The sequence below is a fragment of the Molothrus aeneus genome, chromosome 11 (assembly GCF_037042795.1).
Source record: "Molothrus aeneus isolate 106 chromosome 11, BPBGC_Maene_1.0, whole genome shotgun sequence".
Taxonomy (NCBI): domain Eukaryota; kingdom Metazoa; phylum Chordata; class Aves; order Passeriformes; family Icteridae; genus Molothrus; species Molothrus aeneus.
In genome coordinates, this window is record NC_089656.1 from 3,998,988 (window position 1) to 4,026,537 (window position 27,550).

Sequence of the window (27,550 nt, forward strand, 5' to 3'; positions counted from 1 at the left end):
GGTGCAAGCAGTGTGAAAGGAGCAGAGTTAAAAATAAAGCATTGCAATGTATTAAAAAATAACAAACACAAAGTACCCTATTATCTGGCACTCGTGTGTCAGGATCTGCCATCCACAGGCACACATCATGTTTCTCCAGGAGTGTTCATGGTGTGAAAAATGTATTATAAATATCATACTATCAATCTTATTCTCAGCATGGCATTTAAACTGGAGTTGTTAAATAGCAAAGTTCAACATTTTTATAACCTGTACATGCCAGAAGAAGCTCAGTTTATTGATTTTTTTAATGAATAATAGAGTTAATAATGAAATTGCTAATACGAAATTATTGAAACGTTTCCTTTGTAGCGTGGTTGAAAGATTTTGTTCAATATGTTCCTTTTTTGCTTCTATTAGAATTTTTAAGTTAAAGAAATTAAAACAAAGCATAAAAATGTTATTTTGCTGAGTAGGAAGGTCTAAATATTACCAAAACAAATCATGTGGCAGTTAAGGTAACTAAGTTTTAAGAAACACTGTAATTCTGTGAATTAAGAATAATTTGGCATTTTTTTTTTCCTAAAAATACTTAACTATATTTTGGATGCATATTTGCCTTTCTCAGCTACAAACTAAATGTGATTTACAGGCCTGAAGTAACACAGTCTACTGATGGCCTGCAAGTTATCCTAAGCTGCTGAGCCCCCTTTCATGAATTATGTGTCTGGTGTGCTTTACTCTGCTGCTGGAAATTGTGTCAGGATCACAGTGGGGCTGGGAGGGGACCTGGGGACACTGAGGTGCCACACTCCCTCACATGGAAAGGACAGGACTGATTCAAGCTTCCACTCTGTTAATATGCAAAAAGTGACGTTCAGCCAGTGCAAACAGCTTTGCTGGAGTGAGTGTTTGTGCACTGGGGGGCAAGTGGCAAGTCCCTGAAATAATTCATGCAGTTCTTTATTTATTATACTCAGGTTCCTTTACCCTTGGTCCTAAGACAGTTCACCTGCCTGAAAGTGCTTTGGATCAGAAAACATGCTAGATCATCCTTTGTGAGAAAAGTAATCAGTTTTCTTATTTGCATATCTGACAATTCTAAGATGTAATGTCATCCTGTGAAGTAGGACTGTGCCTAAGAACTGAAAGAGAGGAGCCCTTTTTCAGTGACAAGTGATGAGCTATGTGAGGAGGAAATCAGTGTTATACATCTTTAGATTATTCTCAAATTCTAGAGGACTTGGTAGAATTCCAAGGTAATAATAATATTCCCAAGGGACCCCAATACATTCCAGTAGTGCTCAGAGGTTCTGTCTTGCCAGGCAGTGGATGAATTTCCATTTTCACTGATTTTACATTGCAGTTGAAGTGATATATCTGACTCCTGTCTACTATTCCTAGCAAGGCTGCACTTTTCCCTGGTACTGCAGTGTTAGTCCCACCTAGCTGAGAATGCTGGTGCCAATATTCTCAGTGTCTTTCTGCTGATAACTTTCTGCTTCCTTTCCCCCTTCTTTCTTTACTATAATCACTATCAGCTGTGTTCTGTTATTCCCTCAAGTTCTGTTTTTCCTTGATGTTGACTATCAGTTGAGTGAGATTTGAAACAACTTCCCTGGCAGGGATGGCTGTGGTGTTGTTTTCTGAAGTGATTGCATTACCGTAGATGGGAAGCCAGCATTTTTCCACTCCAATCCTTTGTCCTTCACTGACACCTGCTTCTGCTGTCTTTCCCAGCTTTCTTCTTGCATGCAGATCACTGCTCTTTCCAGACTCCTTTCTGATTAGAACCACAAACCAGGTGAAGAGTCAGTGCAGTTCTTCTGCAAACACTTTTCATCCCTGTCTGGGTGATTTAAGCTTCTTACAATGGTTATGTGCTTTTCACCACTTCAATAGGCTAAAGAGGTGACTCCTTGGTGCACACAGCAGAAACAGAGAACTAGGATCAACTCTTCAGAGGCTAACTCAGCTGCCAGCTCCTCCACCCTGTGACCCTTCTGTCTGTTCTGTCCACCTGAATCCTTATTCACTCCTCTCCTGTATTCAGGATGCAGGACTCCAGACAGATTCCCTCTCTCCTCGCCCTAAGCCAGAGGTGATCCATCAAGTCTTCACTGGACTGGACAGGCCAAGCTGATGGATGAACCAGCAAGGAGGGGGCCATCTGGTAAGCTGATTGTCCTCTTGCAGGCATCTCCAGCTCCTCTTCAGCCCTGCTGTGCTCCCCAGCACGTCTGTACTTCTCACAGTTTTGCCCTGGCAAAGTGTTTCCTGGGAGCTGCTGTTCCAAATGCTGTTTAACCTTTCCCTCCTGGTTCAGTTCAGCTCTGTGGTAACAACTTCTTTCCAAGCCTCCCAAATGCAAACTTTCAGACAGCTACAGAGGAGTTGTATATGCACATTGGAAAATCAGACTGATTCCCACAGCATCCCATCCTTTCAGAGATTGCTTTTTTTTGGTCATTTGAATCAACCACAATTACAGAGTTATTGCAGAGCATTAGTGCAAACATGACCCAGCCCCAAACAGCTTCCAATGGGGGTGATGAGACCCAGCTAATCCCAAATACATGCAGCCTGCCATTATGCATACATGACTAAAGAGACTTTTACTTCACTCATTCTTAATTTATTATTTGTGCTGCTAGCAACAGAATGTTGCCAAGACGTCAATTATGTTTCATTTTATAAATCAAACTAATTGAGAACCAGATGCAATCTGAGTGAAAAAGATCTGAGGTCAGTGTTGTGCACCATATGCACGACAGTGCTTACTCATGATGAGGGAATGGATTGGACAGCTGTGAATTTTCCTGCTGTAGGAGTTTCATCAAGCTCAGTAGTGTAACGTCCTTAGCTCTCTTTTCCAGCTTATTGCATTAATTTCATAATGAATCTAAAGAAGAGTGAGTAAGGGATAAAAGGTTGTGAAAACAAAACAAGAGAGCAAAAGAATTTGGTCAGTAAGTTAGCTTGAAAATCTGTCTGGTTTAGTAATAACATGGAACATGGATGAAAGAAACAGCAGAGAAGAACAAATTAAGTGTTACCTAATTTCAGACACATAATGGGAAAATAGACATTAAATCAAGGTCTCAAGACTGAACTGCTTAGGCAGTAGGGTGGTGTTCTTACTGAGTGCAGAACTTCTACACCAACAGCAGTAAGATCTGCAGTACCAGCTCCTTGGAATCCATCAACGGGCAGGGCCTGAGCCCAGGAGCTGCCCCTGCCCATGCCCAGAGCTCCTGCCCTGGGCAGTGCCAGCCCTGAGCAGATGGTGCACAGAGGCTGTGCAGGCTCCTGCCTGGGGACATTGCAGAGCCACACGGACACACTGCTGTGCCCTGGGCTCTGGGATGGCCCTGCTGGAGCAGGGAGGTGCCACCAGAGCAGCCCCTCCAGCCTCACCCATCCTGGGCTTCTGTGAAACATTGCTCCACCAGCCTTGAATCAAAGCTTCCCTAAGTGCCCTAACATGACTCCTTAAAAACTCACAGCACCCATGATTATGATATTCTAGGACTTTAGAAGTATTTCATAGTAGTATTTATAGCTAAGTGAATATATAATATTTGGAGATAAATTTCCAGATTTTTAATCAGCTACCTTCTGAAAGATTTCAGAGATTTCCAAGTACCACTTCTGGCTTGATGGGTACATCTGATTCCTCTAAGTTTTCTGCAAAAAACAATTTCTGTGGTGGAAATGTTCATGGGCATTTGCACTGACTGTGTTTGATTTCCTGGAAATGGGTTTAATTCTGAGTAGGAGGAATGATGTACTGAGGCTAAAGGTTCTGGTAGAACCTCTGCCCCATCATCACCTCAATATATTACCCAGCAGAGTCATATTGCATCTAAGAAGTTCTTGTGTGTTCACCTCATGGTAACCTTTTGTTTTGGTTTGACTATTTGGATTTTATCCCTAAGTACCTGATCCCTTCCCTTCCCCTTCCCCTTCCCCTTTCCTTTCTTTTCCTTCTTTCTTTTTCCCTTCTCTCCCTCCCTCTTTGTAAATTTATTGGTTGCTCTCATTATGGAATAGCTCTTTGTTTTATCGTATCCTAAATGCAGACTCTTGAGGAGGAATTACTTTAGTAGTTGCTCTAATTGCACTTTTGTCAATTAATGAGAAACTAGATAGGAGTCTCATTTTAAACTTTCAGTTGCAGTAAAGATTAAAAGACCACCAACACTGTTCTACTAGAGGAAGAATAAACAGGCTAAAAGTGAAAAAAATTTAAGCAGGAATCATCACCTCTTAACTGTTACTTTTTCCTTTGATTAATAAAAATCTCCTTTTACCATTATATCAGACTATTTGCACGTGGATGCTCCATTAGAAATAGAAGGTGTTGATTTTTCACACTTAGCCTTAAGGCTTATCTGATTAATTATTACACAGCTGACATTATAATGTGAGTTTAAAAGGCTCAGATCATGTTCTAATTTGTATCTTGTTTTGAACCAACAACAAGTGTTTTACACAGGGAAGGAGTTACTGTTGGAATCACAGCCATTGCTCCTGCAGGGTGACCACAACATTGATTATTACGTGAATTCTGTGTCTCTGCATTTTCCTGAACCTGTCTGGGGTGCTCAAATAAGTTTATATTTTACATTTTACATACTCTTTTATCTCCTCCTTACTGATTTTGAGGAGGTGACTGTTTAAGAACTGGTTGTATTTTTAAATGATTTTTTTGCTACAGCTTCCAACATTGGCCTTTAGAGAATAAGGGAGACAAAACTTTCTTTTTTTTTGGAGGGGGGGCTTTGCACCACTTAGGTTATTTTCCCATCAACTCCTGATTTTGTAATTTTTTATGGGTGATCTTGTTGTAAAATATGTCACTTTGTTGGTCTACATTTAATTCTGTCTAATTAGGACGTACTTTATTTGGCAAGCAGCCAGTAATTAGCTACATATTTATGTAATTATTAGCATGTAATATTTATATAATAAATCTGCCTAGAAGGCAGTGCATTCAGAGGGCAGGGAAGAGGTAGAATACATGATTTGACTGAACAGAAAGATCTTACACACTGAGCCCAACACAGCGAAGAAATGAAATGCATCAGTTGACCTGTCTAGTCTGGGGAGAGAGTTTGCATATCCTAAAATGATAGGATGTGCACACTTGGTAATCAGCACTGATTAGAGAGGGAGTGAAGATGGGCCCCTCTTTGAAGTGAGATAATAAGGCAGCTTGTTAGGGAGAGATAAATAGAACTTGAAGAAAAGGACCAGATGTCTGCTTGATGGCACTGGAGAGGAGGAGCTCGTGGGGTCCTCCAAAGGTAACTGAGGGATGTGGGAATCAGGGAAGCAGTGGGAGCTCTGTGCCCGTGTTCAGAGAGCAAAGGCTGAGCCCCCGGCCTGGCCTGACTAACCCTGGGCTCAGACTAGCAAACTCCACTCTGGCTGTAGCCTCAGGACTGGGGTCATGCCTCAACAGTAATTGAAACTTTGTAGGGTTGGGATTTTTAATAATCTGACTCTTAAGAGCTAAATCAGAAGTGAAGTCCTTGTGATCGAGTTTTGAGTAGAGTTTGGTGTTGACATCATAAACCTTAAAAGGAGCACCAACAGTAATCTCTGAATGCTGATGAAAGTTTTCTGCTCTGTTCTAAGAATATGGGGCTGTTTGAACATGAACACTGAATTTTTTCTTCTCTTTAATGACATAACAATTTCACATCACTTTCATAAAACTTTCTGGCTTTCTTGCTTTATGAAACTCTCATTCAGTCTAACCTAAAACTGAAGCTAAAAGAGAGCTTGTTGGAAATAATACAAAATAAAACTAATTCGTGTAGGCTTTTCCAACTTGTTGCTCCCTAACCTTGCTTAGCTGGGTCCTGTCACTTTCTATAACCTTTTCATCCATTACCTGTGACCCTCCTGTAAACCATGCAGTGCTCCCCCAACAGAGATTAAGACCTTGTGATCTCAGAGCACTCTACAGGAGTGATGGATTTTTGATTGAGGAATTGTTCAGGAGTTTGGAACATTTCTGTTTAGCTTGGCTATGGCTTTCCTCTATGAATTTGGATAAAGCATTTAATCACTGTGCTGCCATTGTGCTGTGCAAACACTGCAGAGCTGTGAGCAGTGGGGCTGGTAAAGGCTGAGAGTTTCAGGAGTGCTCTAAGGGAGGGGTATTTTGGATTCTTCTGGAAGTCCCAGACAGGAAATATGAGGAATTTTCAGGGGAGGAGATGGTGGAGCCCAGTCTGATGGCAGCTGGCAGCTTTGATGTAAGCTGCAATACTGAATACAATGGGAGGTAGTTGAGACTCAGTTTTACCCCTGACATCTCCTTCTGTATCATCTTTATGGCTTCTTTACACTAATATTTTCTATTTTTAAAGAGAAAAAAGAATCCTAACAAATCAACTTTTTCTTGTTTTGTGCCTTTTTTGTGCTGACAGGCAAGATCAAAAGATGTGTTTGCTAAAAACTTTATAGAGTTCTAATACAGTCTGTCTAGCAGAACCACTTGCTTCAAAAATTCATATATAGACCATAGCTTTTTCTAAACTCAAATTATTTTTCATAAATTTTTTTCCCTGGTAAGGGAACATAACTTTCTCAAAGTATCTACTGGGTTTTTTCTGCTCACCTTTTTATATTTTTTAAACTTTATATGTTTTTTCTTCAAGATCACAGAGGTTTTTTTGGCATAATGAGATGTATTTTCCTCTGCCAGTAGAATCCCCATCTCTTCTAATATTTTTATGTGATCATGCTTTGTATTTTTACTGCAGCTTCTGCCTAAACACTTCACTTGTACTTTTTCAGACTCTTCATGACAAATTAGAAGACAACAGGGAACCATTTGCAAGTTGTTCTCTTGGCTTACAGATTCTTTATATATTTATACCTCATAACTTCTCTTCATGGGATGAAAAGAAACACTGAATAAGATGTCTTTTCTTTTGTCACAGTTATATTTCAATTGTGAACACAAACGTTTTACCATTTTTAGAACTCCCATCTTTGGAGATATTCAGAAGGCAGCTGGACAAGGTCCTGGGCTCTGGGCAGCTGCGGTGAGCAGGGTTGGATCAGGTGACCTCTGGAGGTCCCTTCCAACCTCACTCAACCTGTGATTCCATGAGAACTCTGAACAACTTCTGAACTGGTGCTGTGGTTTCATATATTTATAATATATGAACATACATATTCATTATATTCTAATATATTAACATATATAGTCATAATATTCACCCATATTAGCACTGACTTTGTAACATCTCTGTGGTGAGGCAGAATTCAAGTGCTGACATCTTTCCCTGGCTGCTTCTTTCCAAGTTCTGTGTTGTGTCCCACCCTGTACAGAGCAAAAGCGGGGTCTTGCAGTATGTCCAGGCCTTGGAATCTAAATTCAGATGTGTGTGTGCTCCTACTGTGCTTCTCCATGATCCAGCTGTGTATTCCAGTCTGGAACTTGTGGCTATTCCAGGTTTTTTCCTTGTAATGTTTACATGCTGTCCAGAAACATTCCAAAGAGTATCTGGGATGTTTCATTTGAAATTTTTTTCAAACTATTCCACTCTATAAATGTTTTTTTTCACTCACTGGAATCCCTTCTCTGGATGCCTTTTGCTCTTCCCTGCATTTAAAAAGGCCATGAGTTTTCCCCATGGGAATGACATCCTCTGTTAGAGGTGTGCCTGTAATAGGGCATGTGTGAATCCTTTGGGTGTGAAGCAGAAGCCTGAATTACTGCCATTAATGGTCTGATGATAACAAATTGTTATTGTTATATGTAATCTGCATATCAGAATGTCTTCCCAAAGTCATTATCATGCTGCCTGTGTGCCCAGGGGCAATGTTACACCATAACATTTCAGTCTTTCAAATTACAAAAAGCTAATATAACTCTTGATGACATTTACAAAAATGTATAATGGCACTCCTTTCAGGGCTCTCACAGAAATTGTTCTCAGGGAACTTCAAGGGAGTTCTGCGTGTATAAGAACTGCAGGATCTGGCACTTTTTACTATCAAAGCCACATTTTTTTCCTTCAGTGGCACCAGCTCAAGAAAATGTTAAGTCAGAATTGTTTTTAATTTATTTTCTGACTTAAAATGCCCTGACCAATGTAAGCTGTATTGAAGTTTCAATGCTCTTTGGCAGAGAGTCCACATTCTAAATTTCTTTTCATAGGAAGTTGTTATGTCAGAGTTATAAACCTCTGAAAATTGGCATTTTGTAATGGAAGTGCTGACAAGACCTTTATTACACCAGTACAAAAAGGCAGCATTCCAATAAATACTGGTTGCTGGTTTTATAGTCTGCTGGTTGCTTTCTGCTGCTGTATTTCAAAGTGGACATTATGTAAAAAGTAAGTGGCATAATAGAAGTACACTAGTAAGGTTGGAATTTGGCTTTTACCTTTGCAACAAAACTTCAATATGGTTGATAGGTGTGATTACAGATTTAGTTTTTAAGGGCTGGTGTATGATTTACTGGTAAATTGCTTTAAATCCCTACCAAGCCCCTGTGTACATTCAGCACAGAATTGGAATGGAAAAGGTGATAATCATGGCATGGAGAAGTGGATGTTAAATTACTTAAATGGGAAGAACACATCACATCTAAGACCCCAAAGATCCCTACTTAAGTTTAATGGTTTTTACTGTGATATTCAGAGTTTTGTAGAAAGAAAGATTCACTTCAAACATCCATGATTGTCTTCATAGTCCCCAGGTCTGCGAACTTTGGCAGACCTGGAAGTCACTGATGTAAGAATTGGAGGAAGGTGAAGAACATGGCTGGGAATTCTTGGAACTTTTCCATCACCTGAATTGCACTGAATTTCTGAATTTCATTGAACCTGGTGGAGATTAAGCTCTACACAGAAGAGAACAGGAGTCAGGGTAATGTTTAAAGCTGTACCTGTCACTGTGGCCTGAGGGGCTCAGATCCCTGTCTGCCACCAACTTCTCCTCCCTCACTGCATTTGTTAAGTAGGTATTCATAGAAAGATTGAGAATCCATTATCCCTCCAAAGAAAAGCAGATGGCACAGCCTTGGGATATCTTGGCTTTTTTATTTATCCTTGCAGTATTTTTGTTGGAATCTGGTAATATAGTACTGGAAAGTTTTTGGTTCAAATGCAAAATATAGGCATTATTTTATCAAAGTCCTGTAAAACACCCTATCACTTTCTGAAACTTTTTGGTTAAAATAACAACAGAATAAAATTAACTAGAATATGTAGATTTCAAAAATGATCCATCAGTTTATGCAAATTGCTGTGTTAATAATGTATTTTTAATGCTGAGCACATTTGACAGCCATTTCATCTCTTTTTCTAAACCAGAGCTTGGCAACCTGCATTCATTCTTACACTTTACAGATGTACCATTCAATGCACGTGCCATGCAGTGATGTGATCTGAATGGAGCAAACATGTCACAGCAGTGGCATTATTGGTAACCAGCTTGGTGACTGCCTGCTGGCATGCAGGAGAGAAACAGGAGGGGCAAAAGCCAGGGCTGGTTCAGCTCATCTCACACCCTCACTGGCCTGGCTTTGCTTCCCATTATGGGAGTGCCAAGCCCAAGTGGCAGCAGGGTGCTAGGAAAATTAATCCACAAACACCAGAGGTTTATGTCCAAAAAGGAGACAGAGGAATCCTTTTTCTTTATTTGAATACAGGGAGAGGCCATGGGGCATTCCCCTGGGGTCTCTCCAATTTTTGGAGGATGCAGCCTCCCTTTTTATCCCAATTTCCAGCCACATTTCCCTTCTCTCTTTCCCTCTTGGCTGAGGTACTTGAGAGGTTCAGACTTCCTGATACACCTGATACCAAAGATCTCCCTCTAATGTAGAACCCTCCCTTATAATTTTTAATTCTTGGAATTCAGGAGTTTTTCTTCCCCATTGTTTCTTTCATCTTTTAACGTCTAATTTAATTTATCAGCAAACCTAAAGTTTATTTGTAAAAGCAAATATCTTTTTCCATTCATCAATCAGTGGAATCCTTCCCATTGTTTCTTTTATCTCCCAGTGCTGGTTTTATCTCCTAGCAGACCCACAGCTTGTTTGTAAAGACAAATCCACTATTCCTCTCAAGGGGTTTGGAAGAGATGAACAGACAAACCAGAGTGAGTGAGGTTCAGTCAGATATGCTGGGTCCAGTTCAGACAAGGTGGAACTTAAAGAAATCCAGAACCCAAAATTTCCTGCTTTGACTTGCTCTGTGTGTCTGTAAATTGAAAAGAGAAAGAGAGGTACCATCTCCTAATTATTTCTCTACTCCAGTAACAAAAAACCTGGTATTATTTCAGACTCAATGTGTTCTACATCATTATTTCTTCAGCCAGGATTTTCTGTCCTTTCTTCAATGAGTTAAAAAACCAAAGTACAAAATACAGGAGTTGCTGCTAGACTGCAAGGGACCATATAGTTATGTTTGATTATAGCTCTGCTGGCCTAAAGGTCAAAGGAAAGTTTTAGAATACTTAAGAGACAATTATCTAAAGTTCAGACTTTTCCAAAGGAATAGAACTAGAAATTATACAGACTATTATCTAAAGTTCACATTTTCAAAGGAAAAAGGTAGGAGGAAATGCTTATTCATCATCACTTTGCTGTTAATTTGTCTGGCTTTTTTTTTTCCCCTTCTGTCAAGAATTTATTTACTACAAGTTCTGTATTACACAGCAGCACTAACATAATTATTCCCCTTTCCAAGAAATTTTAACATATGAGAATGATGTATACACGATTAAATATTACTTTGCTCATGATTCAAAACTCCCAGCAGTACTTTTTATTTCTGCAAAGGACTACATGGAAATGTGTTTAGGTTTTTTTATTCATTAGTTGATTCAGCTGCTCAGTTCTGGCATAAACTGTTATTATTTAAGCCAACTGGTAAAGAGGAGAAAATAATCAAAGATACAAAATATATGACATTTTCCAATTATTCTTCTACCAATACATTTTCTCACACTAAATACTTTTTTCTTTCCCTGTGTTCTTATTGGTGTTTTAAGGGAGATTGCAGAAAGTTCAGGTCTATAAAAAACCCAAAATCATTCAAGTGTTTGTTAATTTGTCATAGGAATGCTTTGTGAATTGCCATTAAATATGCCAGTATGGAATGCAACTTGCTATGGGGCAGGAAAGAGAATTTGATCAATCAGCTGAATTTTTATGACAAAAAGTTTTTTCTTCTGACCCTGATGTCTGCCATCAAATTTGATAGCAATCATTAATCTGCTTTTTTGAATACATCACGAATTATTGACATTTGTGAAAAGCAGGTCAGTTTGGAATACCTGTGGAGGCTTCAGTGCCCATATGGTTTGGCCATCCAAAATCAGCAAAAATATACTGTAAAAAATCTCTTTTTGTTCAGATGATTTTGTAAGCCTTCTGTTTGAATAGAATATTTGAATATTTATGTCTTTACCATAAAGAGGGTGGGGTCTTTTTTCTTGTAAACTGCAGCTCAACAGGATTTTGTTTGAGACAGTCATCAAGGAAGACCTGATACAGCTGTAAAAATACATGACACAGTTGTATATATAGATATATTAATATACATATATATATATATATGCTATCATAAAAATGTATTTTTTATAAATACAGCCATGCTGAAAACACTAAGTTTAATCATGAAACAAAATTGTGATAGCAGTTCTAATGTAAAAATAGGAGGTTTTTTTAGCTACTAGCTATTGCCAAATTTATAACATACAAACTTATAATTGTACCCTTTTAATCAAATATTCCTTTAAAATGTGTTTCAGCCTAAGGCAGAAAAATAAAAAAAATCTGCCTTACATGGGTTTCTCATAAAGCATATTAATTTTATTCTCTTGGAAGCAGGAAACTGATGCTTCCAACTTGTACTAAAGTGGAGCTTGAGACACATAAATCAGTTTTTCAGCTCAGGGCCTGTTTGTGAGCAGTGGCTTTTTAAAAGGTGAGCATGGATGAGGGTGTGCTTGGAGTTGTCACTTCTGTTCTTGTGGTCATTCAGAAAGGACATCAGGACTATTCTTTCCTAGGGATTTTGTAATTGCAAAGGGAAAAGAAAGGAATTTCAAAACAAGAGAATTAACACACGTGGGACTGTGGGCAGTGACTTGTCTGGGCTGCAGTCACTGGGTTTTTCCTGCAGTGAAATGCTACCAATTTAAAAAGGTGGTGTTTGTAAATCTTTTCGTAGAAAGTAAGTATGACTGAAAAAATATTCAAAAAGAATAATGATTAGGGTGACTTATACAATGCCTATTTGAGACACCTCTGTGTCTCTTGACAGTTTTATTCTCAGGCTCTAAAAAGGGAATTGGAATCTTCCTATCATCCACCATTTCTCTGTAATTAAGTTTGAATTCTGAAGAAAAACAAAAATACCAAATTTTGAAATGATCTTTTTAAAATCTGTGTTTGACATTGTAAGGTTTCCACTAGTGAATATTAACTATTAGAAGATGCACATGCATTTTAATTATGGTTATTAATGGTTATACAAAGCTGAAATGGCATCAGCACTCTCTTGAATGTTCTTTTCTAGTGCCTTTGCAGCTGGTTGCTGAGTGTTCTAGAGCTCACATTCCTTCAAATGTCATGTGCTCTGGTTTTCTGCCTGTATTTTGCTAGTTTCCACTGAAACCTTGATGATAATAATTCAATTGCTTGGTTATTTCAAGTTTGGGGTTTTATTTAAGAATAGATGCTACTTTTGAAGAGAGATTGGAGATGAATGAGCTGTCTCTATCTTTTCCTTATCAGAAAAAGCAGGGAGTATCACAGTAAGGATATTCCTGCTGCTCTTCTACTTGTGACTCTATTTTACAGAGAATCTCAGATTTTAAAATGTACACAGAATGATAGGTCTAATAAACAGGAAGAAATGTATATTTCTGTCATTCTGCTGTTTCCAGCTGCAGAGTTTCCAATTAAAATTCCTTCTTCACATAAGTAATATATCCAGCATAGATAACAACTTCTACCACAAAGTCCTCAATACCATTAATTATTTGATCTTTCTGAGGACATTATAAAAGGGATAAAAAAAGAAAGACAGAATTCTGTAGGTGTTAGGTGGCACAGCAGGGAACTCCACTGATCTCAGCATATGAGAGACTGCAAGGGAATTAAAGAATTGCAATAAAGTGTGCAGAGAAAATGACACTTAAGTGCAAACTCACTGCTTCTGATTTTTACTTCTGTTATTTTATTGTCTGGCTTAAAATTGCAAGATACATTCTTGCACAAAGTGGGAGATGAAGGAGTTGACTCCTGCCTGCTAATTTCACATCCTGATTGCTGTCGATGCTGTTAAAGTCAATGGTGTCCAGCAAATCCAGAAGTAGCTTTGTATTAAAATGATTGCATTTACATTTTTTTTCAAAATCGTTCATCCCTGAGCCTCAAAAGAGATCTGGGGGATTTGAGAACAGCTGGGGAATGTGCAGAAAGCACTGGGCCCTGGGGTAATTGCTGTGGTTATGCAAACTACCTTTGTCTGGAAACCACACTGGACATCTTTTAAAGACCTTCTGCATTGTCATCCTTTGTTCCAGCTGGGAGGGAGATATTCCCAAAACAGTCCCTTTCATGGTTATTTCAAGAATCTGCTTGTAAATTTCAGAGTCTGAGAGTCAGCCAGGGAGCTGAGCCACCAGGTTTTTTTATATGTAAAAAAGGTAGAAGTGAGCTCCTGCTCTGAGCTGTAGTTGTACATGCCCAGAGCTGCGTTCCTCTGACCTGACACTGAGGCTGTGAGAGTTATTAAGATTTTACACCGTTCCTGAAGGCTGCAGGACAGGATGCAGCTCCTGGTCCATCCTGGGTGGTGGGCACACCACCAGGGAGAGGGGATTTCATAGGGCTCAGGCATTCCCATGAACTTCTCCAGCCCCTTCCCCACAGAAGGGCACAGAATTCCTGGAGACTGATTCTGATGGAGAATGTCAGGGCCCCTCCTGGATGTGCCTCTCTAGCTGGAGGAACATTCTCAGTGGTTCTGTGCCTATGGCAGACAGCTCAGAGCTCTGTGAGCAAGGAGCTTTGGGGCTTTTCTGCATGTGCTTTTCCTTGTTTTGCTAAAAGTACCATGGATAAATAAACAGCCTGAGCAGTGCTGTAGTGAAGGATCAGTGGGTTAATTGGGAAGATAAGGGAATGTGATTGTCCCCTCTCCTGCTGAGCACCTGCTGCCAAGTTCATTCATCCAGGCTGGTCCTGGAGGAGGCTCCTTCTGGAATGTCCAGAAAGGAGAAAGCAAATCAGACAAATTGAGTTTATTGCTGATCAGCTGTCAGGATTTATCTTCAAGTTCTAGGAAGCAACTAAAATGTCAACCCAGGGAGTCATTGTTCTTCCACATCTCCACCAGCACCAAGGTATATTTATTTTAAGACATAGCAATGAAGGGGAAAGAATTTATTGCTAAACAAAATTCCTAAGTCAAATGGAGGACTTGCCACCCATTGGCAAAACAATTTGGTCATTTCATTTTGCTTTTTTTATGTTCTGCTCGTCAGTTTCTTTTCTTTCCAGGCATAACATGTTCACTTTTAGTCAAACATGGTTTCTTACAAAAATCAAGCAAACAAACAAACAAAAAAACCCCAACCAAACAAAAAACCAACCAAACAAGTCATCTGTAAGAAAAGAAAGTTATTCTCTTCTCCTTGTTTGACATCTGTTCTGAATAGTTCTGACCAACCATTGCAACTTACTTTGCACTTAACTAACAGTTAATATCCCAAATACCTTGCATCTCTTTTGCTGTCTCTCATTACTTCTGAACTCAAATTGATAACCATGGTGGTTATCAATTCCAACCAGGAATCAAGAAACCAGGTGGTTTCTTACACTCAGAAAAGCTTCACTGATGGACACTTTATTCTCTCCATCTCTCCCCCCTCTCGCTTTTTCTGCCCCCTTCTCTTTGGAGTACATCCTTCCTTTTTTTACTTGGTTATGCTCTGGTTTTGGCTTATTAGAATTTTCTGCAGCAGACAGGATGGCAGTGAGTGTCTCAGGAGGACGGAAGGGATCTGAAGCTGTTCCCAACAAGTGCAGCTTCTCTTTTTTAGTTCCTTCCTAAAGCAGGTGCCTTCCCTCTTTTGCATATCTGTAAAGTGCAGGGCTGTTGGGCTCAGCAATCAATCCTTTGCTCCAGCTTGGGCAGAGAAGGACTGCAGCAGGTTCACAGGAAGGAACAGCCTGTATCGGTACAGATTTTAGAGCACTGTGCTATAGAACTGTAAAAGTCTCTGGAGTTCCAAATAAATGACTACAGATGTGACACCTCTGAGTAGGATTTGTCTCAAAGAAAGAGCTGGAAATGGAGCACCACATAGTTATTTTCTCTTTTGAAAGGTTAAAGCAAAAGGATTAAGGATGCTGCTTATGCTGGGATATTTTTAATTTTGCAGGAGAATGACAGCAGACAGGTGAATTTATTTTCCAGTATTTGAAAACAGGGAGGGGTGCTGAGGGGGAAAAGAAGGCTATCACATCAAAAAAGGAACTTTTGCACATCATGTAGTCACTCTTACTTTGGTAATGCTCTACACACCCATATTCAGGTAAACTGAGCTACAGGATCATTTTCCCAAAATAACTTTTCCCTTTTTCCCTGCAGAGAACAAGGAAGTGGTTTAACTTGCACACATGTGTTAACACCTCTGGCACACCCAACCAAGCAGAAGTGCAGGCTTTGTTCACTTCCAAATGTGTGTTAATTATTGGCTTCAAACACACGTGATTTTCCACTGCAGCACTCTGGCACATGTGGCACAGGGTGTCATCGGGGACTTTGGGCCTATTTGAGTTGTCAGAATTCTTAAGAGCTTATACCTGAAATTTGTCTTCAGTAAACACATATGCTTCCTTTCATTTTAAAAAGGGCACAAGGAAGAACTAGACTATTTATTTAGCTCCAGGGTGCCATCAGTTTTGATGTGACTGTTTCCAACTGGAATAGATAAAACCTCAGGTTTTCTGTGGAAAAAAAAAATTAGGAATCCTTTTTGTTCTGCAAAGTGACCATATTTATTCTGTTTTATGAAGGAGTTAATTTTCAGATTGACCTTCACGTATTACATAATCTAAATTTATGAAAAATGCTGAAATGTTTACATCATCTGCAATATAAATTATAGGAAGAACCTCTCTAGGCCAAGTAAATGTGATTGGTAGGTGATTCTGCTGTGGAAGGGATAGAAAATGATAGAATCACAGAATGTTTGTGTGGGAAGGGACTTGATCTTCAGGAGAAGCCTATTGTCATATGAGCACTCCCAGTGTTTTCCTTCCTTCGATGCAATGACATTTAGCATTGCACGTGTCTATTTTAGAGCATAAAATATCAGGAGGCTTTCTTTTGTTCATGATGCATCAGGAAAATGAACCTCAACTCCTTCTTCCAAACAAGAAATGCAGCTTTATTTTTAAATTGTCATTGGATTCCACAGCAACACACACACACACACATTACTCTTCTCTGTTCCTCTGAATCACTTTTTTAAACAAAACACAAACAGCAAACTAGTGCAAGTCAACATGCACTCTGTTAGTATAATTCCTAATATTGAACTATTTTAATCCACAGAATAAAACAGTTAAAAGTTACAGATTATTTACGTATATAAAGAAATCAGAATTTTCTGTAAATTTGACATGCCACGAATCATGGTTTATACCTGAGCACTATGACACATACAAGATTATTGATATGTGTGTGTTTATTACTGTCTAGAATCTGTAATTTTTATAACTATGCAAATTAAAATCTGTATGATTACCTTTATAAAAATCAACTTGTATTCATTTGGTGAACTGAGAACTGAGTGACTCTGAGAGATTTCACTGGGTAACTCTATGGCTGTGTAGGATGCCATGAAGTCAGATGCCTCTTTATATTTCCAAAATTAACTTTCTGCATATGTGTGCAGAGGTAAGATGTCCTAGACTCATTTCCTGTCTGCCTCCATGGGAGATACAGCCTGGTTTGCTCTCTTGTCTTCATTGAGGTCAAATAAATGTTTAGATCTCTTAAAATTATGCCCAAAACTTTTAATGCATTTAGCTTTTCTTTTGTCTTTATATAAAAAGGAAAAATCTTTTATAGCAGTGGAAAATGTGTAGTTTGTGGTTGTAAGGCAAGGAAGATTTGTGTTAATTGGTGAATATGCTTTAAGTCTGGGTTTCTTTAACATCTCGTTTCTCTCTTGTTTTACTGGCTGGATTTTTATGACTGTGTGACTTGAAACAAAAGTGGTGAATCATGATGGGAAGATATCTGTAGTGCTGTATGCAGAGGAGAAATAAGGCATCATGATCTTCTTATCACACAAGAAAATGCATATATTGCACTTCTTGAGGCAGCCGGACAGAAAGGGGAGGCATTTCTGTGCCACGTGCTGCTGGCACGAGATCACAGAACCTTTGCGCTGAGGTTCCTGAGGGCACTGAGGAAGAGCTGTGTGCTGAGATGCTGCCATTTTCACAGATTTCACAGAATGACTAAGTTGGAAGAGACCTTAAAGATCATCGAGTCCAACCCAGCCCCAACACCTCAACTAAACTATGGCACCCAGTGCTTTTTTTTAACACACTCAGGGATGGTGACTCCACCACCTTCCCAGGCAGGCCATTCCAGAACTTTATCACCCTTTCGGTGAAAAACTTTTTCCTAATTTCCAACCTAGATTTCCCTTGATGCAGCTTGAGATTTTGCCTTGCAGATAACACCCTGAGCATCCTGGCCAAGCACAGCGGTTTCAGCCGGCAGAAGCAGGAGGTGTACCTGCTGCCCATCGTCATCAGCGACAGCGGCACGCCGCCCATGAGCAGCACGGGCACGCTGACCATCCGCGTGTGCGGCTGCAGCAGCGACGGCACCGTGCAGTCCTGCAACGCCGAGGCCTACGTGCTGCCCATCGGGCTCAGCATGGGCGCCCTCATCGCCATCCTGGCCTGCATCATCCTGCTGCTCGGTGAGTGCTCGCGGCACGGTCTGTGGTACGGCCCAGCCAATGGCACAGCCTGGCCTGTGGCACAGCCAGTGGTACGGCCCATGGCACGGCCTGGCCTGTGGTACGGCCTGGCTCGTGGCATGGCCTGCAGTACAACCCAGCCCATGGCATGGCATGGCCTGCAGTATGGCCCAGCCGATGGCACGGCCTGCGGCATGGCCCGCGGCACATCCTGGCCTGCAGAGCATGGCCTGCAGTACAGCCCTCAGCACGGCCTGGCCTGCGGTACAACACGACCCATGGCACGGCCTGTGGTATGGCCCAGCCAACGGCACAGCCTGGCCCACAGCATAGCCTGCGGTATGGCCTGGCCCACAGCATGGCCTACGGTACGGCCCGGCCCATGGCACAGCCTGCGATCCGGCCCATGGCATGGCCTGGCCCGTGGCATGGCCTGCAGTATGGCCCGGCCCACAGCACAGCCTGGCCTGCAGTACGGCCCACGTCACAAATCCCCCAGTTCTGCCAGCTCTGAGGAGGTGTGGGGTTCAGAGAGGAGGAGGGACAGTCCAGTCCAACACTACGTGCAGCAGCAGTAATTATTGGATTTGCAGGGAATGCCCCGACAAAGGCAGGAATTATGAATCTGACTCCATGTTCTCAGTAGGCTAATTTATTACTTTATTATAATATATTATATTAAAGAATACTATACTATGCTAAAGAATACAGAAAGGATACTCACTAAATGCTAAAAAGATAATAATGAAAACTCCTGACTCTTTCCAGAGACAGCTTGGCCCTGATTGGCCAAAGAGTGAAAACAACTCCCAGCAGAATGCAATGAAACAATCACCTGTGGGTAAACAAACTCCAAACACATTCCACATGAGCACAGCACAGGAGAAGCAAATGAGATAAGAATTGTTTTCCTTTTCTCTGAGGCCTCTCAGCTTTCCAGGAGAAAAATCCTGGGCAAAGGGATTTTTTTCAGAGAATGTGAATGCCACAGGCCGTAGGACTCTCATGTCCTGAGAGCTGGACAGAAGCAGAGAGAGCAAAGTCCTGTTCTGAAGTAGTCACACACAAGAGTTACAGAATAAACCGGTGTGGAATGGGAAACTGAAAATCACATGGGGGTGTTGAGCAGCAAGGTGAACACAGTGTGGGCTACACCTGATGGGAAATGGATCTGTGGTATATTCTAAGACTTGTGTGAATCGTGGAATCAGAGAATGTCCTGAGCTGGTAGGGATCCACAGGGATTGACCCAGCTCCTGTCCCTGCAGACCCCCCAGCAATCCCCCCTGTGCATCCCTGGCAGCCTTGGGGCTGTGCCCATTCCCTGGGAACCTGGGCAGTGCCGGCACCTCTGGGGGAAGCAGAACCTTTCCCTGATCTCAGCCTGAACCTACTCTGCCCAGCTCCAGCATTCCTGGGTGCTGTCTATGGCCCAGAGCAGCACAGGGTTCCTACAGCCCCTCTGCTGAAGGGAGCTCTGCCCTCAGCCCCTCTGCTGAAGCTGACCCAGCCCAGCGCCCTCAGCCACTCCTTGGGTGGCCCCTGCAGGCCCGTCCCCAGCCTGGGCTCCCTCCTTTGGATGAGTTCTTATAGCTTTATTTCTTTCCATTATATATATATTTATATTTGTATATTTCTATTAGGAGTTTACTCTGGATTGCAATGGCACAAGAGACAGTAAAGCTTTACAAGATAAGCACTGTGGTATATTTTAATAAAACATACAACATTTGTATATAACATCAAGCAAGTGAAGGAGAGAACAGTGAAAGGAGAGTTCTATTTCTGCACTTTGCAGCTTTACTTTGTGACTGAGATTTACATCAGTATATCAGTGAATGCTGAGGTTTAAGCATTAAACTGCAAAACCAAGCATAACCCATCTAGCGTTTTTTATGCGTCCACAATTCTGAAATTGAGCTGAGCTCTTTCTATCTCACTTATTTTCTCACTCTCTTTTTACTTATAGAATAGGAGTCTCTTGCAGAAGGTAGGAAAAACACTGATTTCCTTCTCCCATTAGGGCTATGTTTTCAGAAAAACACTCTCTAATATTTGAAACACCATCCCTTATGTAGCTCTTTATAGACTATGTGAATAATGATAGCCTGACTTCACTTCCAAAGGGAAAAGTCAAGGCTCGAAATTAGAAGTATGGGAAATCTTATTGCTTCTATAAAATTGAGCTTCAGATGTAAATATGAGCTGATAAACAAAGACTAGATGAGTAATCAGAGCTTCTGATCCAATTCCCTTCACATGAAGGGGGTTGAAGTCATAGGTCTTTCAACTTTTCACCCTTATTACTCCCAATCCCACAAAAAGCAACCTCTCACCTTCCCCAGCTGCACTCACCATGTGGTGTTTGGGTTGGAAATGTTTTGCCTAATCAGCTTGTGGTGCTCTCTTTGCAGTCATTGTGGTGCTGTTTGTGACACTAAGAAGACACAAGAATGAGCCTCTGATCATCAAAGATGATGAAGATGTGAGGGAAAATATCATTCGCTACGATGACGAAGGAGGTGGAGAGGAAGACACAGAAGCCTTTGACATTGCAACTTTGCAAAATCCAGATGGAATTAATGGATTTTTGCCTCGTAAGGATATTAAGCCTGATCTTCAATTTATGCCCAGGCAGGGTCTTGCACCTGTTCCTAATGGTGTTGATGTTGATGAATTTATTAATGTAAGGCTTCATGAAGCTGATAATGATCCCACAGCTCCGCCATATGACTCTATCCAGATTTATGGCTATGAAGGAAAGGGGTCAGCAGCTGGTTCCCTTAGCTCCTTGGAGTCCTCCACATCAGACTCAGACCAGAATTTTGACTACCTCAGTGAATGGGGTCCTCGCTTTAAAAGACTTGGAGAACTTTACTCAGTTGGAGAAAGTGACAAAGAAACTTGACAGTGGATTACAAACTTTTTCCCTGTTGACTTAATGATCATGTAATATTCTAGGGCCACTGCTGTTAGTTAAAACTAATGTGGCTTTTTGTTTTAGAGGCAAGTTTAGCGCCAGTCATCTATAAAATCAACTACATTGTAATGTTGAACCAAAAAAAAAAAAGTATATGTTAGGAGGTTAAGTCTTGTGGAGTGTGAAGTAAAGTATGTGGAGTGTCTAGAAGTCTTTGGATATTTGATATTCACTTGACCACTCTGAAGATGGAGATTTGGATCTTTGATTATCTTCAGTGAATTGAAAAGAACAAAAAAGAAATTGGTGCTCTCTTAGGAAATGGACTTGCAGGGATTTGCTGTTGAACAGTAGCTCCTGCCCAGTATGTGTAAAGCTAAAGGTTTGTTTCTGCATTGCCAACAAAGATCCCGCCACAGAAATGTTCAAAGCAATATCTTGGTCTTCTTAGCAATGCTGAGCAGAAATAGCATTGCCAATTCCTACTGGCTCCTACTGTGCAGTGACCATCCATTGTACATACAGTAATTGTTGGCCACGCCACCACAGACTGAATATCATCTTTAAATATTGTGTCAAGCCTTAAAATATTCACATGTTCTTAATCCATTCCAGTGATGGGTAATAAATACTACTAATGTGTAGAGATTCAGAGGCAGGGCTGCAAAACCTTGCCTCACAAAAGGATCTTTTTTTCTAGAAGAAGGATCAACCCTGTGCTTCGTCTTCTGAAAGAAAAAACTGTGAAATGGGATGGACTTACATAAATGAAAGAATTTCTGATTTTATTGCTAAAGATCGAATTTATTTGTTTAATCTTTGAAATAAATATTTTATTGATGTCCATTACTGCTTTTATTTATTAAGACTGATAATCTATAGAGTAAGATTATGAAGAAAACTAAATTATATCAGTTAGAATTTTTTTTTCTATATATAATGAATGTTTCATACATGTACATTTTGAAAAGAAAAATGACAAATTGTTGCAGGTTAAAGCAGTTCCCTGTCCATTTGCAGTAGCTGAATTTTAAGAGAATGCTGGCAGGAATTAAACATTGCCAGAGAAAACTTTTGACAGTTTTATATCTTCTTCATAAATCTAGTACCTGGTGTTTTTAATACAAGCACAAACAGCTGGAAGTAAACTGGTTCATGTGAATATTTAAACTATAGACTTTTAGAAATCCACACATAACACAGTACAGTAAAAAAAACATGCTTATAGTTCTCCACTGTATTAGAGCAGGAACCAGTGTGTACATAATTTTACTGCTTCTGTTATTAGCATTTTTTTCTATAATATTCATAGTGATGCACCAGGGCTCTTGCACACAGAGAAAGAACACTAGAAGCTGCAAGCATACTCAATTTGTAATGCAAACTTGCCATTTAGAAGTAGCAATTGTATAAGAAAACTACGTATTACATGCAAATCATTTTAATTTTCTACTTTGTTTTGAAGCTATATTATTGTTTGTTTATTTACTCCATGTATTGTATTCAGAGAAACTCCTGTATTGTTTCCTACTTTGTGAAATATATTTTTATAAATACTTTTCTTGTTATTGCTTTTCTTTCAGGTTTACCTGGGCACTGCAGAAATGAATCTGCTGGAATAACTTCATAGTTTTTTGAGGAATGTAGTTTTATTCAAAATCATTTATTTATTAGTTGAATACAGACAAAATAAAAACCAAAAAAAAAGAAAAAAAGGAGAATATTTGAAACAATTTTTGACAGCGATTGCAGAATTTTGACAGTGATGGGAGCACAGGAGTTATGAGTGTCTGATTCACTGCACCATGCAGAAAAATAACCTCACATGATTTTTGTCTAAGCATTGCTGGTTAAAACAACCGACTGACTTAAAGCTCCTCAATAACACTTATTCTACAAAGAATTCTTAACACATCACCCCCAATTATGTCTTTATTTCAGATGGTAACACTGACTTTGCTTTAGCTGCAGCACAGCTTGGTTTAATGACTGTAGTCTGTGAGCAATTAATACATTTATACCCCTTTGATATATATTATAAAGATTTTATGGAAATTCATTATGTACCCAATACATTTAAGCTACACTGCAATAAAACAAACATAGTTTTGAATAACTGAATCTAAAACTTTTGGTAAAACACTGAACTAAACAGTGAAGGGGTAGGAAAGGACGGTAGGAAAGGAGATATCCTGGAGATTTCAATGAAATCAAATGTATTTCTGTAACTCACCACAAGAAAAACCAAACTCATTCTAACTCATCACTTGCTCTGGGTGCCACGCTGCTCTGAACTGCCATGGCAGATCCAACAGCAGCTTAAACAGGAAAAGGCTTGGGAACTGAGCCAGTTTCTGTGTGCATCCCAGTGCTGGGAGCCAGGGAAGGTGCTGTGAACATGGATCATGGCAGTGGCTGGGGCCACCCCAGCGTTCAGGGCAAGGCACTCTGAGAGTGAGAGGCTACACTGGAGAGTTTAGCTGAGCTCTTTTGTAGGAAAACTCACAAATGGAAAACCTTCTGATTGCCTTTCTGATTGAAAGTTCCATCTGAGACCAGGACAGTGCATTCAGTAATAAGATTTCCAGGAAAAAATCCCATCACTGGCCCTGTAGGAGAGGCAAAGCATGACAGAAATCTCATCATTGTCAGTCAAAAAGAACTGGGAGTCACTACTGCTGGGCAGAGCTCAAAATTGGACATTTCTGCAGCTTTTAAACAGGAGTAGCTACAATGCAAAGGGGAGGAAAAGAATTAATGAATTTCTGACCTGTCAATGGAGATGTGCTGTTTCTTGTGTCATTGCCTCCCCACGAAGGGAAATGATTAATTCTGCAAACTAATTCCATGTGATCTGAATATAACATTTATACCAATACATGTTAGAGGGTTAAATGTCAATCATTCAGTTTTCCAGTACTTCTTCTTTTTTGACAATTAACTCAGCATAGAATTATTGTGGATAACAACAGTATTTAGGGGGATTAGATCATACTGTTCTACATTTCACATCTAGATTTAGACATATTAGCAACACTCCTTTTAAGCACGTAAACGTGTAATTCATCTTTTTCAACAACATTTAATTAGCAGCTGACTCATTGCAAGTGACAACGAAAATGCATTAAATTAGAATTATTAATACTGATAAATTTGAGAAGTAAATATTCAGAATCTTTTACAAGTGCCAAGTGCCTTAGAGCCCCATCGATCCTGGCCTGCCTTCACCTGGCTGTGCCTCACATCGTTTGTCACAGCCACTGAAGTAAATCATGGCACCCATGGGAGCTGGAATTCTGTGCACATTCTAAGGACACAAAATTCAGCTCAGGCTCTTCAACATGAAAGCACTGTGAGGGGAATGTGTGTACATGTTGATTAAATATAACTCGGATGGCTGGAGGTCCTCAGCGTGTCCTGTCCTTTACAGCAGCTGAAAGCAGAGGCTGTTTGTGTTCTCTGACCTTGAAATCAGATCACAGCAAGCTCATCTAAATACATTTTTTTACCTGGTATCATTACACCTTTTTGTCTATGATGACTTTGAAATGACTGTGAAACACAGAGGAGAGAAAATGGCTCAAGACTTCCATTTAAATCAGCAGTTGCTGATCACAGGAGAAACATTTAACACTATGGCAACTCCAAATCCCATCAGCTCTGTGGCAGCACAGCAGTGACAATTCTCAGTCTGGAGAACAGACAGGATATCTGCAAAATAGTCTGCTTGGAATAACTCTATTTGTACAGCTCTGCTAGAGATGGAGCTGCTGATTTTAATAGAAAGAGAAAAATAAATCAGCTCTACCTACATCCATGCAGTTACATCTACCTACAAATGTGTGTGGCAATTTTTTTTAACAACCTGCATGGTCATGGGATTCTAGAACTGAAAAATGGATTTAGAAAGCTTCCCCAAGGTCTGTCTAGCAGGAGGAATTTTTGGCAGGTAGCCTTTTCCTGTCTCTGGATTTCTTGGGCTATAATTTCAGTCTGATGGAGCTGTTTGGCTGTTTCTCCTCCTCTGCCTGCTCCTCTCTTCACCACATCTATCCTGAGCTGGAATACTGGGAGTATAATGTTAGGAAGTTCATTAAGACCATGTAGCTCTTTTTCAGTTGGTCAGTGTTCAGGGACTAGAAAAGGCAGCTCACCCAGGAGAGTGAGATTCACCAAGCTCCCTTCCTCTTCCAGGGAAGACTGAACAGTCTGAGTTACTCATACGAATTTAAATACTCATCCAGTATTTAAATTATGCTGAAAAATCTGAAGCTAATGATGGTGCTGTTTAATTAATAGAAAAATATAAATAATAGAAAAAAAAAAAGTTCATTAGTGGCAGACATTCACATGTGCTTCTGATCAAGAGAAGTGGAAAGTTCATCAAAAGTTCATCAGAACTGCAGTGCCAGCACCCAGGGAATGGCTGCCAGTGCCAGAGGGCAGGGCTGGGTGGGATCTTGGCAATGAGGAATTGTTCCCTGGCAGGGTGGGCAGGCCCTGGCACAGGTGCCCAGAGCAGCTGGGGCTGCCCCTGCATCCCTGGCAGTGCCCAAGGCCAGGCTGGGCACTGGGGCTGGAGCAGCCTGGGACAGTGGGAGGTGTCCCTGCCATGGCAGGGGTGGCACTGGATAAGCTCTAAGCCCCCTTCCAAACTGGGCCACTCTGTGATTCTATGGAAAAAGGTTGCTCGAAAAATTATTTTTCAGATTTGGAAAGTTTTTAGCAGCAGCAGCAGGATGTTCTATTAAATTGAAGCTTAGTAAAAATAAAAATGGAAAAAGTAGAAAGTGAGAGCATTCACTGTTGCTAGAGTTTGCTTTCAGACCACAGCACGTGTCATTAGCAGAAAATAGAAAGTACTGATGGAGTGAGCAATGAAAGCTTTCAGATAAGTTGGACTTGTATTATTTCTACATTTGTATACTATTTGTGCAAGATAATACTCTGGCTTTGCAGAAGGTGGAAACCAATTTAACTTGCTGTATAATTCACAGTGATGGGTTTTGTAATCACACTGCAAAATGAGTCTAGCTGCTGTATTATACAATACTGATACTGGCTTATGTGCTGCAGAACCAGACCCTCTCCAAGTAATGTCATAGTATTCAAAATGAGAAAATATAAAAGTCCTGACAATGCTTTTTGTGCAACTGCAACTAAGACATCTTCCAAAATGGCTAATAAAAGCGAGCTGAAGCTCAGCATTGCTGGCAGAGCCTTGCAAATGTGCTCATTAGCATTGCAACACAACTATCTTTTCTTTTTTTGTTCTTCCTCTCCCCCCCACATTGCAAACATTAAACCACTGAAATCAACAACGTGAAAATCTCAGCCTTCTCTTCAGAGGAGATATGGAATAACTTGCAAAATTCCCTTTTGTCTCCTGCCACTGTTTCTGGTGCCAGTTTGAAGGAGGTTTGTGAGACCACAGAGTGAAGGGATGAGTAGGGGTTGCCTGTTTTATTCCACAATTGGAGAAAGCATTTCTAGAATGAGGACAGTAGTACCCTCCCCTGATATTTTTTCTGGACACTCACAAAATACAAATTAAATCTGACAGCTCAAATTTCTGTTCATCAGGAGGCCCCAGGCCAACCATCTTGTGTAGACTCATGGAATGGGGTGGGGTTGGAAAGGACCAAACAAATCATCATTTTCCACCCCCTGCCATGGGCTGGGCACCTTCCACTGTCCCAGGGTGCTGCAAGCCCTGTCCATCCTGGCCTTGGACACTGCCAGGGATGCCCATCCAGTCTAAATACAGACTCATTCCATGGGGCTGAGGAACACGGAGGTTTCTTCCTTTACTCCTGTGGAAATGCTCTGATTTGTGAAGTCCAGAAGAAACAGCCAGAAAGGCAGCACTGGTAACTGGTGGTGGCAAAATGATGGCTGAATCTGGACTGGGCTCTCATTTTGTATCTTGGGTCTTTGGGTTGGCCAAGCCTAGCCTTGATTTTTTTTTTTTTAACCTTCAAAATATTTAACAGCAAAGAAAGTAATTTCCCTGTCTTTCATAACAGCTTATTTTTGAATTATAAAACAGGTCTTGTGGTTGGGGGGCCTTTTTGTCATTTCTTCCTTTGTTAGTGTAATGTTCCCTGATGGCAACACTGACACAGTTCATTCTGCCAAATTTCACAAGCTGGCAGTTTTACCAATGAATATGAAAACAAAAGATGTGCATTTTTTAAACTACAATATTATTTATATGATTGGGAGCAACAAAGCCAATCGAATCACCTTTAAAATAAACTCCACTTCCACATTTCCTGCCACAGATGGGATTGCTTTTGGACTCATTTTCAGATACTGATATATCAGTTCTGGGAGTTTTATATGTAAGGGAATACTCCTTTAGACATTGCTGAGGAATATTTCCCATATTTTATAAAAGAAGAATATCATGACTTTAACCCAGGAACACAGAAATAAGGTGTTTCACTTAAAATCACACGAACAAGTAGGATTCAGAGCTGAATTCCAAGTGTCTCAGGTATGAGAGAGGGCAGCTGGTTAGAGTTTAGCTCCTGATGATTTGGCAATTTGTGTGAGCTCCCCCTTCCCACAGCCCAGGGCTCTTGTGCAGCTCTCAAGCCAGGGTGAGAAGGTGGCCAGGAGCCTGTCAGTCACCTCCAGAGGGACAGAGGG

The 27,550-nt window shown here is 40.5% G+C and overlaps 1 protein-coding gene across 1 annotated transcript in view; it reads left to right on the forward strand.

The window, feature by feature from the left end:
* The window catches only part of CDH8 (cadherin 8), a 162,171-nt gene extending 139,719 nt beyond the window's left edge, over positions 1 to 22,452 (forward strand). The window contains exons 11-12 of the mRNA XM_066557704.1: positions 17,725 to 17,976; positions 20,391 to 22,452. Coding sequence (XP_066413801.1) covers positions 17,725 to 17,976; positions 20,391 to 20,884 — 746 coding nt within the window. The 3' untranslated portion in view covers positions 20,885 to 22,452. The remainder of the gene's footprint in view (positions 1 to 17,724; positions 17,977 to 20,390) is intronic.
* Positions 22,453 to 27,550: the final 5,098 nt, after the last annotated feature.